The following is a 16463-nucleotide window of genomic DNA, read 5'->3' on the forward strand; positions in this document are numbered from 1 at the left end:
TGGGTTAATATCATGAGTCATGTTTCTGGATCAAAGATATTTGACTTTCTTTTCTTTTGTGTTCCATAGAACATGTGTTCCATGTTCCATGGAATGATATGATATGAGGGAGAAACATGAGGGCTTTCTCACCGTATGAGATCCAGGAGAGCATCAGCGGAGCTCATGATGGGTTTCCCGCTGTCCTCTGAATCTTCTTTCTGTGCCATTCCACCTGGATGGATGATCAACACCATGACGATTCCCACCACCACAGCGAGGAAGGTGGTCCACAGGTAGTAGGAGACCGTGATGAGGCCCAGCCGACTGGAACACTTTGCATCCAGCGCCGCCAGACCGGACATCAAACTGACGGAGAGCAGACAGAGATATATTTTACAGACTTGAGCTGGATAATGTCTTCTGTAGAGCTGCTTATTTGCTGATTTGACTTTTTCATAATTGACAAATTTTGCTACCTTGGCACTGCTATTGAACTGAATTTAATCAACATTGAACTGACTCAAACTGAATGAATAATGGCACTATGGCCTTCTGTAGAGCTGCAGCTGAAATAAATTTTTCTGTATATTACTGTGAATCTTCTTTGAAACAATCTGCATTAAAGGCAGGGTAGGCGATTTGTTCCAGAAATTTTTTTTTGCTATGCTGGTTGAAAGTCTCTTCACAATGTATTTATATGTATATATCTCATATGTGGAAGGCGTACCATAAAATGTTCATCCAATCATTGCATTCAGTACTATCTACCTATCAACACACGTCATCAGTGCGTTTCATGCTATGTTCATGCAATTTAGACAGACGTCAGTCACCGAGCAGCACAAACGAAACAGCAACTGCCTTTTACAGTTCCTCCTGATCCAAAACAACAAGCTTATGCTTCCATCACCATAACTAATGTAATTTGGATGAGATGAAAACACATGACGATATCGGAGAGGTTCGTGACTCGAATTTATACGTTACAATGTCAACACTATCAACGGCGAAATGAATCTGCAGCAGTCAGGTGGTACAGGTCAGAGCTCTTTAAGTTGTTTATGTTCATTATTATAGTAATGTTATGTGCTTTGAGGCATGAGGTAGTTTAACACCGTCTCTCGTCTCGTGACGCTTTACACTGTGTGCGTTCATGTGTTTTGAAGGAGGCGTGGGTTTGGAGACTTTCTGAAGGGATGGCGGGAGCTTATGATTTCAAAGCTAGCTCACTATTACTAGCCTCTCCGAAAATTGCCAACCCTACCTTTAAAGTCCTATAGAAATAAAGGTGACTTGATGTATATAACACTACCGTTCAAAAGTTTGCAGTCTGTTAGATTTTTAGATGTTTTTAAAAAACACATTTATTTGATCAAACCTATTAAAGCAGTAATTTTGGGAAATATTAATACAAATGAAAGGGGTCATGACATGATATTTTGACATATAGGCTAAGTGGTCTTTTTATCATTAAATAATCTTGTAATTTTCATAGCTTAAAATATCCTCATAAACAAAGCATTTAGTTTATCAAGCTCAAAAAACGTCTACTTTGGATATTATTGTTCCAGACACATAGGCTCCGCCCACTGGTGTTCAGTTAACGGTTGACACCTGTCTGCACCAGAGGCGAGTGTTGCGTCAAAAGCAAACAGAAGCCATTATAGGCCCCGTTTACATGTACATGGTTATTTTGAAAAACGGAGACATTTCCCTTCGTTTGTGCCCTTCGTTTACAAGCAAACGGAGAATTCGCCTCTGAAAATTATTCTTTCTAAAAACTCCGGCCAGAGGGGAGATTTTGGAAAACTTAATTTGCACATTTGCATGTAAACTGAGAAAAACTGAGTTTTAGGCAACGTCACATTCATTGCTGTTGTTGCTATTTTCGGGATTCTGATTGGCTAACGTGGGCTTGAGCTTCTCGTTACACTGCCACCTATAGGTTTGGCATGCTCTTGACGTCATATATACACGGGTTCGTGTAAACTAACACTTTTCTGAAAACTGACAGGTGTGCACAATGTTATTTTTGAAAACGGAGAGGGTGAAATGTCCGTTTATGAAAATAGCCGGCCACGTGTAAACGTAGCCATAATCACTGACAATGTCTACACTGGATATACAGACGCTTGAGGAAGTGTGAAAGAACTTTCGCTTTGAGTCCATATAAACAGCTCATTTGTGTCTCTACAGACTTCAGAAGTATCCCAGCATCAGGAACAAGTGGATGGTTTATTTTTAATCGCGTCTGAGGATTATATGTTTGTTCAGAGCATATCACTTTTGCTTTGAATTTTAATCGAGGCACAGTGTAACGGAGAGTTCGTAAAGAAACTTTAGTTGGAAGATGAAGCAGCCGAATGTATTGGATCTGACAGCAGCTGCATCACAAGCGGTAAGTAAACTATTTCATTAATCTTTGGTTTTATATGGATAATATTTTCAAAATACTAAGGTGCAATAGCGAGGGGACGTTGATACTTTTGCTGTTAAGGAGCCGCCCGTTAAAATCGTTTCAGACAGATGTCAGAATGAGGGTCGAAATGTGCCTCCGAGACTCTTCTTTATGTGTACAGATGTGGCGTAATGACGCAAAGACATGCTTAAATTTCCCGCAGAAATCCACCAGTACCACTGGAGTTAAAAACATTACTACAAGCTTACAGTTTTGAATCAAGCTAAGGCAAGCAGAGAGTTTTGAACACTGGCTGGTTATGTACTTGCTCAAAATTTATTTTGGATCATTTTTAACCCAAAAAAGTTACGGACTGCAGCTTTCATAGAAAGTTCAAAAGAACAGCATTAATTTGAAATAGAAATCTTTTGTAATATTATAAATGTCTTATGGTCAGGGAAAAACCTGATGGAATTTTAGCAGACCACATTTGGACCTTTCAAGGCCTTTTAACAGGATTTTTTTTAGGTGCCTATAAAAAGCACATCATTGTCATCATGTCCACACGCGCTCATCCCTCTGGGAATGCAGCTAAACCTCACTACAACGCGAGCAGTCAGTCATCCACACAAAAGCTGCGAGATTATCGCTGGAGAAGGTGCCCTCTAAACAGCCTCTGTTGTGCAGATGAACAGCTGGCTCCATCAGCCAGAGATTACATATTAATGACCGCAGGGCATCGTGCAATGAGAGGTTCAAGCTAAAATATTGCTTTTTCACATTCACATCATTTCCTTTTCCTGCATTGGATGGATTCAGATTTTTTTTATTTTTTTTATCAGAGATTATTTCAAGCAAGGTAAGGTTATGATATACAATCACAGATGTAGGCGAACAAGAAAATGTAATTGATATTTAGGTTCCTCCATCAAAATATATTTTATTGTTTCAGAGACTTAAGGGTGAACTCCTTAGACTCAAGCAACTGCTTATTAATATGCTCAAAAGCACTCAGAACATCTTGCATTTTGCATGGCCAATGGCCAGAGGATTTTTTTTTCTCTCTTTCATAGCTTAGGAAACTTAATTATTTAGTTCTTCCCAGTTATGTTTCATCTAAGTATGAAATTTATCTTGGATTTCTTTCAAATGCTAAAAATAGGCCTAGTTTTGCACGAGTCAATAGAGTGCATTAGTGCTCGCCCACTTTTTCAGCAGCGCTGGTTCCAGAAGTTTTTTCCCCCATTCATTTCTTCCACAAGGATTTAAAAAAAGTTAATTTAAGTGTTAAAAGCTTCAGTAATAGTATGAAAAAGTATAAATGAATGTGGACAGAAGCTTAGATCATTTAATCTCAGAAGAATGTGATAAGAAATGTTTAAGTTCATATTGAGATCTGCACGCTTGATTTCAGACTTTTGGCCAATCTGAGAAAATGTTGAGATCTTTAAAACTCCACATGCCATATAACTGGAGTCTATCTCATTTGGCATGACCGTCATAGTGCATTATGGGTATTCTCTAGCCGTTGAGCGTACATCGGTTGTACATTCGTTATGGGATTGAATGAGTGCACTCAATAATGTCCACTGTGGTTTCGGACACCACTACAAATGGCTGTTTCCTCAATAGTGCCTTATTTAAGGGTATAGGGGGCGATTTCAGACACAGCCCATGAGCTTCTCATTCTGATGCTATGATGGCACAGCTGGTGTCGGGTCAGTGTAAATGGCCATATTTGTGTGCATCGCCTCCTCTCGTTCAACGCTGTGACCCCTGGTGAGCATTGTGGGTAATCCGTATCCAGTCGCAGTGACGTTTCAATCTGGGCTTGCGTGCTGATGGATTTATTAAGGAAATGTCAAATCTATTTCGCTCTACTTTATCCCCTCCCGTTTACAGTGCGTTTTCACCCTCGCTGACCTTTCTCAGTGGAGAGGAAACAATCATCATTAGAAAACTCATAACAGAAAGAAATATGAAGCATATGTCCAGTTTATTCTTACCATTGAAAAGAGCATCATAATCTCCTTGTATGGATACACAAAATACTGTTGTGCAAAAAAATATGATTTGGGCACCTAAGTCACAATGTCTGAATGTAATCGCATTAGATGATAACATGTCAAAATGAGTGACATTTATTTTAATGGAACATTGCACAAGCAAGACACTTCTCAAAAAAAGAAATTTGTTGGCATTTAAATAAATAAAACAAGAGATGACCTGTATAAAATGCAATACAATGACATTTGCAATGTGGAGGAATGTCCTGCATATTGCTGTTTACATTTCTGAACTAAACAATGCCTGAATTAAAGCTTGCAAAGCTAAAAAGGTTTGTGCACTTTTATAGTGTTGTATAAATTCCACTTTATATCTCAATCAAAAATAAGGAGAAAGAAGTATTGAGGTGAGAAATTTACGAGAACATTGGCCTTTAAATAAAACAATAGATTTTCTGTACAAAATCGATGCCGTATTTCTTCAAACAATTGCAGCGCCATTACATTAGTAGGAGGCGAACCTTGCAATGTGGAGAATGTCGCGCAAATTGCCGTATACATTTCTGATCAAAACAAGAATTAAACCTTGCATAACAACGTTTAATAGAAGAAAACATGCCGCTTTCAATGCCTACAGAAAACACTGTTATAAGCCAATTAAATTGTTTTGAGTTCAAATGCTGTACTTCCTTGCACAGGTCTAGTGTTTGCAAACACCTTGCATCTTTGCATGGCGTAAATTACATAATTTCTTATATCATCATTCTGATGGATAAAAGGTTCTAAGAGAAGATAAAAGACATTATATAAGTGAGCCGACGTGGCGTGAAACAGCCACACGCACAGGAGAGCTGCCTTTATAACCGCTCTACAACAAGTGTTATGAACCATGATCAAGCTATTCCACTTTTTTTTTTACCAAAATTATAAACTTTACAGGACATTTCTCGGTTCAAATAACCCCCAATATAATTTTTCTCATTATACTCACTATTTATATCAAATAAATACGATTCATTTATTTAAACATTATATATCCACAATTAAATAAAATATTGAAAATATTAGGTGATTTAACACATTAAAGCATGTCTCAATTAAAAAATATTAGTAGTATTAAGTTATTAAACTCATTGGAGCCATTGAGGTGATAACATTGACAAAAACACTGACCTCAAACTGTTTTTGTGTGGAAATAGTTTAACCACATAATAAATGAAACGCTGCTCTATAACATTTCGAATATGTTTGTCATTAAGACATTATATATTTGGAGTCTGCCATGAAAAAAAAAAAGCTGTTTTATAAGAGAAGTCAGGAAGTTTATATATGTTTTATAACTTAAGTAACCAGTGTCACAAGGCTAGTCTGTGTTTCTGTCTGGGTTCATGTTTGTCACAGTCTAGTCTGTGTTTCTGTCGTGTTTCATGCATGTCAGAAGTCTAGTCTGTGTTTCTGTCTTGTTTCATGTTTAGCAGCTCCCCGTTATGTTTATTAGTCTGTCACAGGTGTTTCCTATTAGCCACACCCTCTTGTTCTCTTGTTAGCTCGTTTACCCTTGAATTTAAGCCTGTATGTCTAGTTCAGTCTTGGTGGGTCCTTAATGTTGTTTGCTGGTTCTTCTGTTCCTGATTCCTGTTTCCTCTGTTCTTGATTCCTGTTTCCTGAGTCTGTCTTTGTATAGTTTGAGTTGTGTAAATAAAGTCAATCTGCAAATGGATCCTACTACCTTGTATTCTTCAACCACACGTGACAACCAGAGTGAACTATTCCTTTAAATCCGTCTAAAATGAATCAACTGTGTGTGTGTGTGTGTGTGTGTGTGCGTGGGTGTCTGTTTGTGTTTTGAGAGGAGAGTGACTGGCGAGATGATGTTTTAAATTTGATTGTGAGGATTTTTCCTGAAGGATCTCTTGAGGAAATCATAGTGAAATGACATGATAAATGTACCTTCACAACTGTGCTAGAAAAACACATACAATTATTGAGAGAGCTGCTCTCCATTTCATTTGGCTCTTTCCTTCAAGCGACTCAAGACTCTCTCTCTCTCTCTCTCTCTCTCTCTCTCTCTCTCTCTCTCTCTGAGTGTGTGTGCGTAAAAACCCTTATACTGGTATCTTTAAATGCAAATCAAAGCTGTGTATATATTTAATCAAAAGCTGTGTATATATATTCATTATATATGTATATATATATATATATATATATATATATATATATATATATTCATTATATGTTTATATATATATATATATATATATATATACATACACACTGTATATAGGCCTATGTTTCATTATTATCATAAATATTCAATATTGTCCAGTCCTATGCATAAGCACAGCCATGATTTCAAATGGATGAAACTTTGAACCATATATTCATGCTAACACACTTAATTTTGAGCTTTTACATCTTAAGTTGGACAATAATAAATGAATCTTCCACATCAGGCCACTACTTTAATGAATTTATAAAGGATTCAAAAGAACCATAATTATCCTAAAATATTTCCAGAGGTTTACCGCAGTCCGCCAGATCCAGGCCGTATCCAGATCTGATGAAGGACCTGCGCCTGAACATGACGACAACACAGTCCTGAAGTGTCACCCAGTCTCTCCCCTGTGAAGGCCTCATCCCTTCCCTTTACCTATCTACAGATAAAGCGTTGTCGGGATAATTCCGGTTCGCGTGGCTACGCGGAAGCAATAAAAATTCTGTATTATAAATTTTAAGGCCAGACAAGTAGGGAAAGACTACACGCCTGCACACACATATATTCAAACGTGAATTCCTATAGACTGAACTCGTAATACACATGTGCATGCCATCAGCGTTCTCACTGGTTCACGTTTTTGAAGTTTGCGCAGAGTTTTCTGTTAGAACGGTGTCGTGTTAGCGGCCCCTAAGTTAATAACTAATGATCGTTGTGACGGAAGTGAATGAATCAAAACTAACTTTAGCTGGACAATAACTTTATTCTAGAGCTGCTGTAAAGCCAAAACAATCTCTGTTACAGTAATTTCCTATTATCAATGTAAAGCCGCTTTGGAACAATCTACATTGTTAAAAGCGCTATATAAATGAGGATGAGTTGACTTGACTAAAACTCCATGCAACATTTGCATGTCTAGTGTTATTTATATTGTCACATATGAGAGTTTTGTCTGAGGAACACACCAAAATCGACATCTTTAAATTCATCCTGCTCTCCTTGGCTACGTTATTAGAGTTCAAGAGAGAATCAGCCGATTCATGAATGAGTCATTCTTTTGAGTCGGATGTTTTCAATGACTCCAGTTATATCGAGTTCATCTCACTGACTCAACAACCAATTATTTTAATTGAATAATGACATCAATTTCAGTCTGTTTCTCACACAAAGCCATCATATGACATAAGTTCGGTTGTATGAATCACAATTATGATGCTTCCGGGTCTTTTTTGAAGCTCGAAAGCGTCAGTCCCCATTACTTGTAATTGCATGGGAAAAATTGCATGGAAAAAAAATTAACCAACATGGTCTTCAGAATTTGTGTGTGTGTGTGTGTTGCACAGATGAAAGAAGGTTTGGCTCGACATGGGGATGAAAAACATTTACAGATTTAATTTTTTGTGTGAAATGACACCAACCAAACTGCTCTTTACCTGCAGCCTGTGTTATTTTATTTTTTACAATTGTAGTATGAAATGACCAGTGCAAACGGGGGGTTTCGTAACACTTTCACTACAATTAAACCAATTAACCTCAGGACTTTTACAAGGTTAATCATATCTGCTTCTATCATATGGCTTTGTGCATTGAATGGTTGACATCAAGGGACAAGGAAAAATTAGAAATATTGAAAGAAATATAGATTTGACAGCACTGACTTGAACTGAATTAATCTGGATAGTGACACTATTGTCTTCAAATTTGTTTCATAAATGATGAACTTTGCATCATCAACACTATTATTGAACTAAATTGAATCAACATAAAACTAAAATGAGCTTATTAATGATAATATTGTCTTTGTAGAGCTGCTTAATAGTCGTTCCGTTATTGATGAATTTGACAACATTAAAAATATTAATTTCCTGTTTATTTCTGTGAAGCTGCTTGACAGAAATCTTTGTTTTATAAAACACTATATAAGTAAATGTGTCTTTTTTTACATTAGATGGATAGAAATGTTTAATCATAGACAATTGCATAGACAATTTTTTATTTACATTACAATAAATCATAATCTAAAATGCCATAATTGTAAGCATGAAACAACTGATTGCACTAGCATCTGAAATCAACTGAATGGAGTAAGATTGCCTGTTAAACAGTTTCCAAGGCCATAAGCTACTAGATTATGGAAATGCGTCATATCTGCATGTTTTGATTAAACGTGCTTAACTGCCAAGAACTTGAAATCAGATTTACTGACATCAGTTACTGGCTCTCACAATGTTCTGGGAGATATTCATCAACACCAGGGGCCGTATTCACGAAACATTTTATCTCACTAAGAGTTCTCAGAAATAGATACGTTTCTAGTTTCAACTTCAGATATTCCTCTTTAAAAGATGCATGCAAAGTTAACCACATTTGGTTTTCGACCATTGAAAATGTGTACAATTGAACAATTTATAATTGGAGCCATATTGAGATCCCCAATACTCTGGTATTAAACCAGATATGGTATCAAAAGAAAAGTTTGTTATAAACCAAATTCTGAAAGGAAATTAAGATGTCTTTAATACTTCTTGAGTTACAGGTATGCAAACTTTGGGGAAAAAACTTTAAAATGGCTTTTTGAACTGTCAGCGTTGGCATGTAATGCAACAAAGATTGCTAAAGTCAACGGATTTTACTAATAGACCTACCCATCTCTGTGTAACAATAAAGTAATGATTTAGTAATATGTAATTTCAGGATTGAATTCTAGAATACATTCTGCAAAAGCACACATTTCAAATGACCTCATCAGGTCATCAAGATATCATCGTGTTAATCATGGTTGTTTAATATCTAATTTTGTGTAAAAATGTCTTACCTTTTGACACTATTACCAAATAATAAGTCAATATGATTCAAAATCATGGCTGACATTATTTCTGGTTAACCAATGGCCTTGGAAAGTGCATTTCATTATAAAAAAAAACAAAAAAAAACATGAGTGAGTTCTCTCGGCCTGTCTTTTTGCTCTTTCCAGTTTTCTTAGTATGCACTGCTTCCCTTCACATTTATTTATATAGTGCTTTACACAATACATTGTTTAAAAGCAGCTTCACATCAATAAACAAGCAAATAACAATGCTAATGTTGCAAAATTCAGTTCCAGCTGTAAAGCAGCTTTGCAGTGCTATTATTCAGCTCAATTTAGTTTCAATTCAATTCTCATCCGATAGTTTTAATGCAGTTAAATCAATGATATTGTTGAATATTAATTGTCTTTTAAACCCCAAGAAAGAAACATGAATTGCACACAGAAATAAACTGCAATCTGAAGGCTTGTAATGCATCTCATCAATGAAAACCATCTCTATTTCCCACTAATTTATCTCAATGCAATTTAAGCCCTGAGAGCATTCAGTATTCCTTTCAGATTATTCAGGATCTTGCCTCGTCGCTGAGGTCAGATTGCTGGTAAATGGCTTATTTTAGCCAAACCGATCCATCCTAGGTTGTCAATTAGTCACCAAATCCAAAGCTGAAAGTTCATCATGCAGCCATGCACAGATTATAACCGAAGGCAATTATGCTCTACAAGACATGTTTTTACGCAAATTATGGCCATTTCAGTCCTAAGAGATCAAGTGAACATGTGGACTATTAAGAAGACTTGCAACATGTCAGAAGTTCTCAATGCAAGAGAACATTTCAGCCATTTGTGCAAGAGGGTCATTTGAGACGCAGTAACCCCTCCAAACTGCATCAAGCTACCTCTAATTTTTGAGTCTTCACATCGATTTTATAATTCATCTGACGACACTCAAATGGACATAACCTAGTGGTTTACCTCCATCCCTCAAGAAGTAATCAAACTAGACAAAAATCATGGGATATGCAAATTGATGCAAGATTAAAGTGAACACAGATGCTAATGGAAGCCTCGCTACCATTTAAATCACTGCATATTTTAGGGTCATTCATTTTGTGAATTCTGTGACTATGATAGAAAAACAAGCAGCTCAAACACGGGGTTACCAGTGTACTAAAATAACTTCACTAACTAAATTAAAAATGAATCAAAATTATATAGACGTTTAAAAAAAGTAAAAGTTGAAAAAAATAAAATAAAATAAAAACACAATTAAATTACTAAAAGTTTAACTAAAATGAAAATGGAAAATAATAATCCAAAATATGAATAAAAACTATAGTAGTATATAGGCCATTTGTGACTCTGGAGCAATAGCCAATAATACATTGGATGGGCCAAAGCGTTTTTTTGTTTGTTTTTTTCTAAGTCCAGTGTATTTTTTCAGTTGTGTGCAATAGGAGCGGTGTGTGTTTAAATTAAACGGCGCTGAGCATCTATTTCACGCAGAGTGATTGCCTTTTTCTTCCGGATGCCGAGAGTTGGAAAATTTTCAACTTTGGGTAAAACGCAGCACTCATCACTGTCACTTTTTAACCAGCCGTCCAATCACAGTGAAGGAGAGGTGGGGTCATATGGTGCATTCAAATCCTCTTGGGAAGTTGTGTTTATGAGGTCTGGTGTGTGTTCAAGTCACTTCGTCTGAGCAAGATGGCGGTGTACCTTCTCTTAATTAACCTCACAAAAATACAGCAAGGTTTTTAAACTCTACTTCTAGAACATGCATAACAGTGAATGTGCAGCAGGTGTGTTTTAAAAAAAAAAAATGTTTAATTAGTTTATGAAGCCACTGTAAACTTTGTAACATATTATATTGTTAGATTACAATGCTTTCATATTTTGTGCAGGCAATTATCTTATTTTGTTGTAAATAAAAACGCATGACAATGTCACTGCTAAATACCTGTAAATATTGTGGTATTCTGCCACAATACTGTGGTATTGTGGACACTTGTAAACATCGGGGCTTAAAGAAAATCCTGAGCTTTCTACTCGTATTTACGACTTTGTGGTGGCATTCATGTGCGTTCACCTCGTAAAAACGATCTCTAACACATGCAAATACCACACGACCAACCACCACATCCTGCTTGTACAATGCCAACAGAAGACAACAATAGAACTAAATCATTTAAAACCGGGGCCAGAGCAAGTACTTCACATTGTGTTGACATTTTTATATTCACAATAAACTATCTACGAAATTAGACAATAGAAACACTCAACTTGTCACGGTTTGGGTTTTGTTTTCTTGTTCTTGTCGTTGTCATGTTTCTGTGTCTTGTCGTATGGTTCCCTGTTTGTCATGTTGTCCTGTCATGTGTCTTGTCATTGGTTGATCGGTCAAAGGTCAAAGTGTTCTCAGGTTTGGTTGCACCTTACTAATTTTGGAAGTCCGATTCAATTTGGTGGATCTGGACAAATTGCGTTATACAATCAATATAGTGATGCCTTGAGGTATCTTTAGCATCTTAAGTGACTCCCATTAGAACTTTGGGAGCGAGAACAGGTTGCATGCAAGTCAAGTCACCTTTATTTATTTAGTGCTTTATACAATAAAGATTGTTTCAAAGCAGCTTTACATTGATATCAGGAAAAGGGCTGTTGTTCAGCTGTTTTTCAATTATTCAATTAGTTAATTTCATCTATAAAGCAGTTCTGAAAATAGTCAGACGCCGTGGTGTAACGAGCACACTTGGGCCCTCAAGAAAGCAGCCCAAAAAATGGAGCGCAGCTGAATTGATATTATATCGATATTTCGCATTTCGTGGAAGGAAAGTATTATTGCACACAGAAAGGCCCTAAAAACTGCTAGATCTGCTTACTTTTCGACTATCTTAGAAGAGAATGCACACAACCTTAGATATTTATTTGATACAGTGGCAAAATTAACAAGAAATAAAACATAAAAAAAAAAACCTGACAGAATACTTGTTATTTTGTAATAATAAAAAAATAATAAAATAAAAAAATAAAACAATAGATGTACTGTACAAAATGCAATGCAGTAACATTCTTAAGTCTCAGACAATTCAATTCAAACAATTGCTCTGTCGTGACTGTAGCAACAATGTAGAGAATAAAAAAAAAAATTAAATAAAGGAGAATACTGTAGATCGTAATATCTTTGCAAACAAGCTATTGCAAACATTATAAATGAAATCTGCTTGTTTAAGGTTCAGATTTTGGATTTGATTTTCCACCATCTGTTTTGGCCACACTGACCTCTGTGGCTGGTAAGAAGAGTTTACACAGTTAATTCAAGCATTCCCACTAAAGTCAATGGGCATATGAAGAGCAGGATGAGAGAGTTCTCGCATATAAGCAGGACACTCAAAGGAAATAGGCACATATCAAGGTTTTTGCGCTTCCAGGAACTGAATGGGGTTTTCTCAGAAATCAGCTCCTGTTTCCAGTGATGCTCCAGACACTCCTAACCCACTTTCAACTTGCTGCTGAGCAATGCACACTCCTCTCTGCATCAAATGGACGTTTTAAGTTCCTGGCTGTGCTAAAATCATATGACATTCTCAACCTTTCCTTTTACATCTTTTTTTTCCCCAAAGATTATTTGCATTCAAAGCTTCCTAACATGGTTAGCCATATTGCATCAGCATTGACTGAAACCATTTATGAAAACCAGGGCTGATATTTTGGATTCCGGTGGTCGCTTATTTTGTGCTTGTTTTGCCAGATCAGGTTACTTCTTTATAATTGCATTGCGTTTATGAGCATGATGCATATGGATAAATCAAGAATGGCTCTTAATTTAGTACAGCTGGGCTGATTTGTTAATAATTAAGAAAATAGGTTTATTAAAACGAGCTGATGATAGGCATGTGAGATGGAAGCCAGGATTGCTGGGTTTAATATTCATAATGATGAAAGCTGCAGTCTATAACTTCTGAAAATCCAGCTAAAACTAGCTTAAGATAATGAACGTTTGGAACATGGTTTCTACCTGGTTCAAGCTATTCATGGGTTTCATCAGGTCCCTTTCCACAGGTGTATTAATCAAGCACAATGCAGTCTGCATTCATAATCTAGGTGCTTGATTTTATACACCTGTGGAAAGGGACCTGATGAAACCCATGAATAGGTGGTTGAACTCTGGTCGGCTCCAGCAGCAATAGGCTTGTTTGAGATGCGCCTTGCCTCGCCTGAAATGTATGCGAGAGTAGGCGGCTGCAGTGAGGGGAGGAGTGAAAAAAGCGCAGGCAAGCCGGACAGATCTCTCTTCTCGTAGTGGATCTGACACCTGTGAGATCAAAGATGGATATCGCGGGATTCACGCTCGTGCACAATGTTGCTAATAAACTGGAAATAATTCAAGTTCTGTTGCTTTTATATGAAAATAAATAAAATGAACAAGACACCCAAAGTACTTGTTATTTAATTCCATTCCAAATACATGTTTATAAACATGTTTAATTCCATTCCAAATACAGTGTTTATAGTAATAGCCATCTGTATATTATATTCAGTACATATCTAGCTGTAAATTCTGTTCACAGTTATAGTTATCTGTATATTATATTCATAGGACAAATCTATCTGTAAAATTCTGTTTATAATAGTATTTAACTCTATATTTATTCAGTACATATCCATGTCCTGCACTTATGGAACCACTGTATATCCTGCACTTGCTGCTATTGCACTTCTGGTTAGATCTAAACTGCATTTCGTTGCCTTGTACCTGTACTTGTGTAATGACAATAAAGTTGAATCTAATCTAATCTAATCTAAATATTTTTTTCTTTAATACAGACATATGTGGTTTTATTTTTATTTATTTATTTTAATAAAAATTAAATTGCATAACCCAAAGAGATCGCACTGTCAGATAGTTTGGGAATATTCACTATAGCATATACACATAAAACATGATATTCGAGTTTTAAAATCAAAACATTTTAAAAGAGAACAATACATCACGGTTGTTTAAACCAATGAGCATTAAGCTGTGTCGTCAGCAAGTCGTTTCCCATCATGCTTTTGATCAGCGCAGTCGGTGGAGAGCAACTGCGCTCGACTGCAGAATCCGACACGTGCGCCTTGCGCTCGCGAGAGATTTTTGACATACGTCAGCATGACATCAGAGTAAGGCGGACCGCACTCGGACACATTTCTAACCGGCAGGCATCTCGCGCTGATCACCGGTGATCGGTTCTGCGCAGATTTTGCTCATCTCAAACAAGCCTAATGTCTTAAACCACCAATTAACTACCAAAAAAAAAAAAAAAAAAAACCTGTAGCCAGCAGATGAACCCACCTAAGCCAGCTTGGACTAGACCAGATACTTTTATTGAGGATGCATTAAATTGACAAAAAGTGACTGTAAAGACATTCATAGCATCACAAATAAATTATATTTTAAATTAATGCTGTTCTTTCGAACTTTCTATTCATCAAAGAATCATTGTTTCTATAAAATATGAAACTGTTTTCAACATTGATAATAATCAGAAATGTTTCTTGAGCTGTAAATCATCATATTAGACTGATTTCTGAAGGATCATGTGACACTGAAGACTGGAGTAATGATGCTGAAAATTCAGCTTTGATCACAGGAATAAATTACATTTTTAAATATATTCAAGAATATTAGTGTTTTTACAGTATTTTTGATCAAATAAATGCAGCCTTGGTGAGCAGAAGAGAGTTCTTACAAAAACAATAAAAAATCTTACCAAACCCAAACATTTGAACAGTAGAACTACATATTAAAACCAACCCGATCTCACGGCAATTCGTATGAATTTTACGATGTGGCGATTTCATACGAATTCATACGACCTCACTCGTACGAATTCATAAGTTTTTTGCAAAATCGAACGTATTTTACGAGCTGCCCAATTCGTACGAATGACCTACCCCTGACCCCGCCCCCAAACCTAACCATTACTGGGGTTTAGACAAATCGTACGAATTCGTACGAGAGAGGTCGTACGAATTAGCCACCTTTACCTCGTACAAATTCGTACAAATTGGTTGTGAGATAGCGTTTGATTAAAACACATTAAGATGGTTTTTAAAGTGGGAACTGGAGCTCTACAGACATAAAATCAGCTTGTTATCCATAGTGATCATTATTAAGTCTTACCTGGACACGACCAGAGGCAAAATCAACATCTTCAACATCCTCATCAGCAGCTCTCCAGGGAACTGGAAGTATTTCACTTCCTGGAGGAGAAAAAAATAAAATAAATAAACAAACAAAAAACAGACCAGTTACAACCAGTTCAACAAGGCAGAAAACGCTGAGAATCAACATGTGAGAGAATTATTGATATGCTATGGTGGATTTAGCCTTTGTGCTTTTTTCCCAGTGTTCAGCTTTAAAGTTGCATGCAAGTGCTGTTCAGTGGTCAGGGCTTGTTTCAAGATGATCAGGTTTTGCTTTCATACTGTAGGAATGAAATGGCCATCAGACATCATGTTTAAGTTTTGACGTTTAATATTTCCAAAAAAAACCTCCAAAGACAATGAGGTTCTGACCCACAATTATGCCTGTATTGTTTAACTTCAGGCAGAAAACAGCTGGAATCAGCAGATCTTACTGAGTTGGCTAAACGCTTCTCTTTACTGGCACTCGGCAGCGACCGCAGTCCAAAACTGAAGAAACTGCCCAGTGATAATGCCCAAATCTCTCTCTCGCTCTCTCTTTGGTTGGATGTTTGGCCTGTGGTCAGGACTCTGAGAAAGCCTCTTTGCTTTAAGCTATGTCTGTTTTGTGGTCTGCTATGAGAGCAGAGGACTGCCAGAGCGGAGAAATTAATCCATCTTAAAACGGCAGAGCGGCTCTCCATCGACTGCTCACAAACACACAAATATGAAAGTAAGATAGCTATACCGTTCAAACGTTTAGGGTTGGTACGATTTTTTTAATGTTTTTGAAAGAAGTCTCTTCTGCTCAGCAAGGCTGCTTTATTTGATCAAAAATACAGAAAAACAGCGGTGAGTTAGAAGGTCAAGTGCAAATGACAAACACCTGTG

General features: G+C 36.7%; 1 protein-coding gene across 1 annotated transcript in view; it reads right to left on the reverse strand.

The window, feature by feature from the left end:
* Window positions 1-16463, reverse strand: part of slc1a7b (solute carrier family 1 member 7b) — a 64744-nt gene that overhangs the window by 25845 nt on the left and 22436 nt on the right. Inside the window, exons 2-3 of the mRNA XM_082145596.1 lie at window positions 15571-15650; window positions 133-348 (exon numbers count right to left, since the gene is read on the reverse strand). Coding sequence (XP_082001722.1) covers window positions 133-348; window positions 15571-15650 — 296 coding nt within the window. The remainder of the gene's footprint in view (window positions 1-132; window positions 349-15570; window positions 15651-16463) is intronic.

The sequence above is a fragment of the Leuciscus leuciscus genome, assembly GCF_965113295.1.
Source record: "Leuciscus leuciscus genome assembly, chromosome: 18".
Lineage (NCBI taxonomy): Eukaryota > Metazoa > Chordata > Actinopteri > Cypriniformes > Leuciscidae > Leuciscus > Leuciscus leuciscus.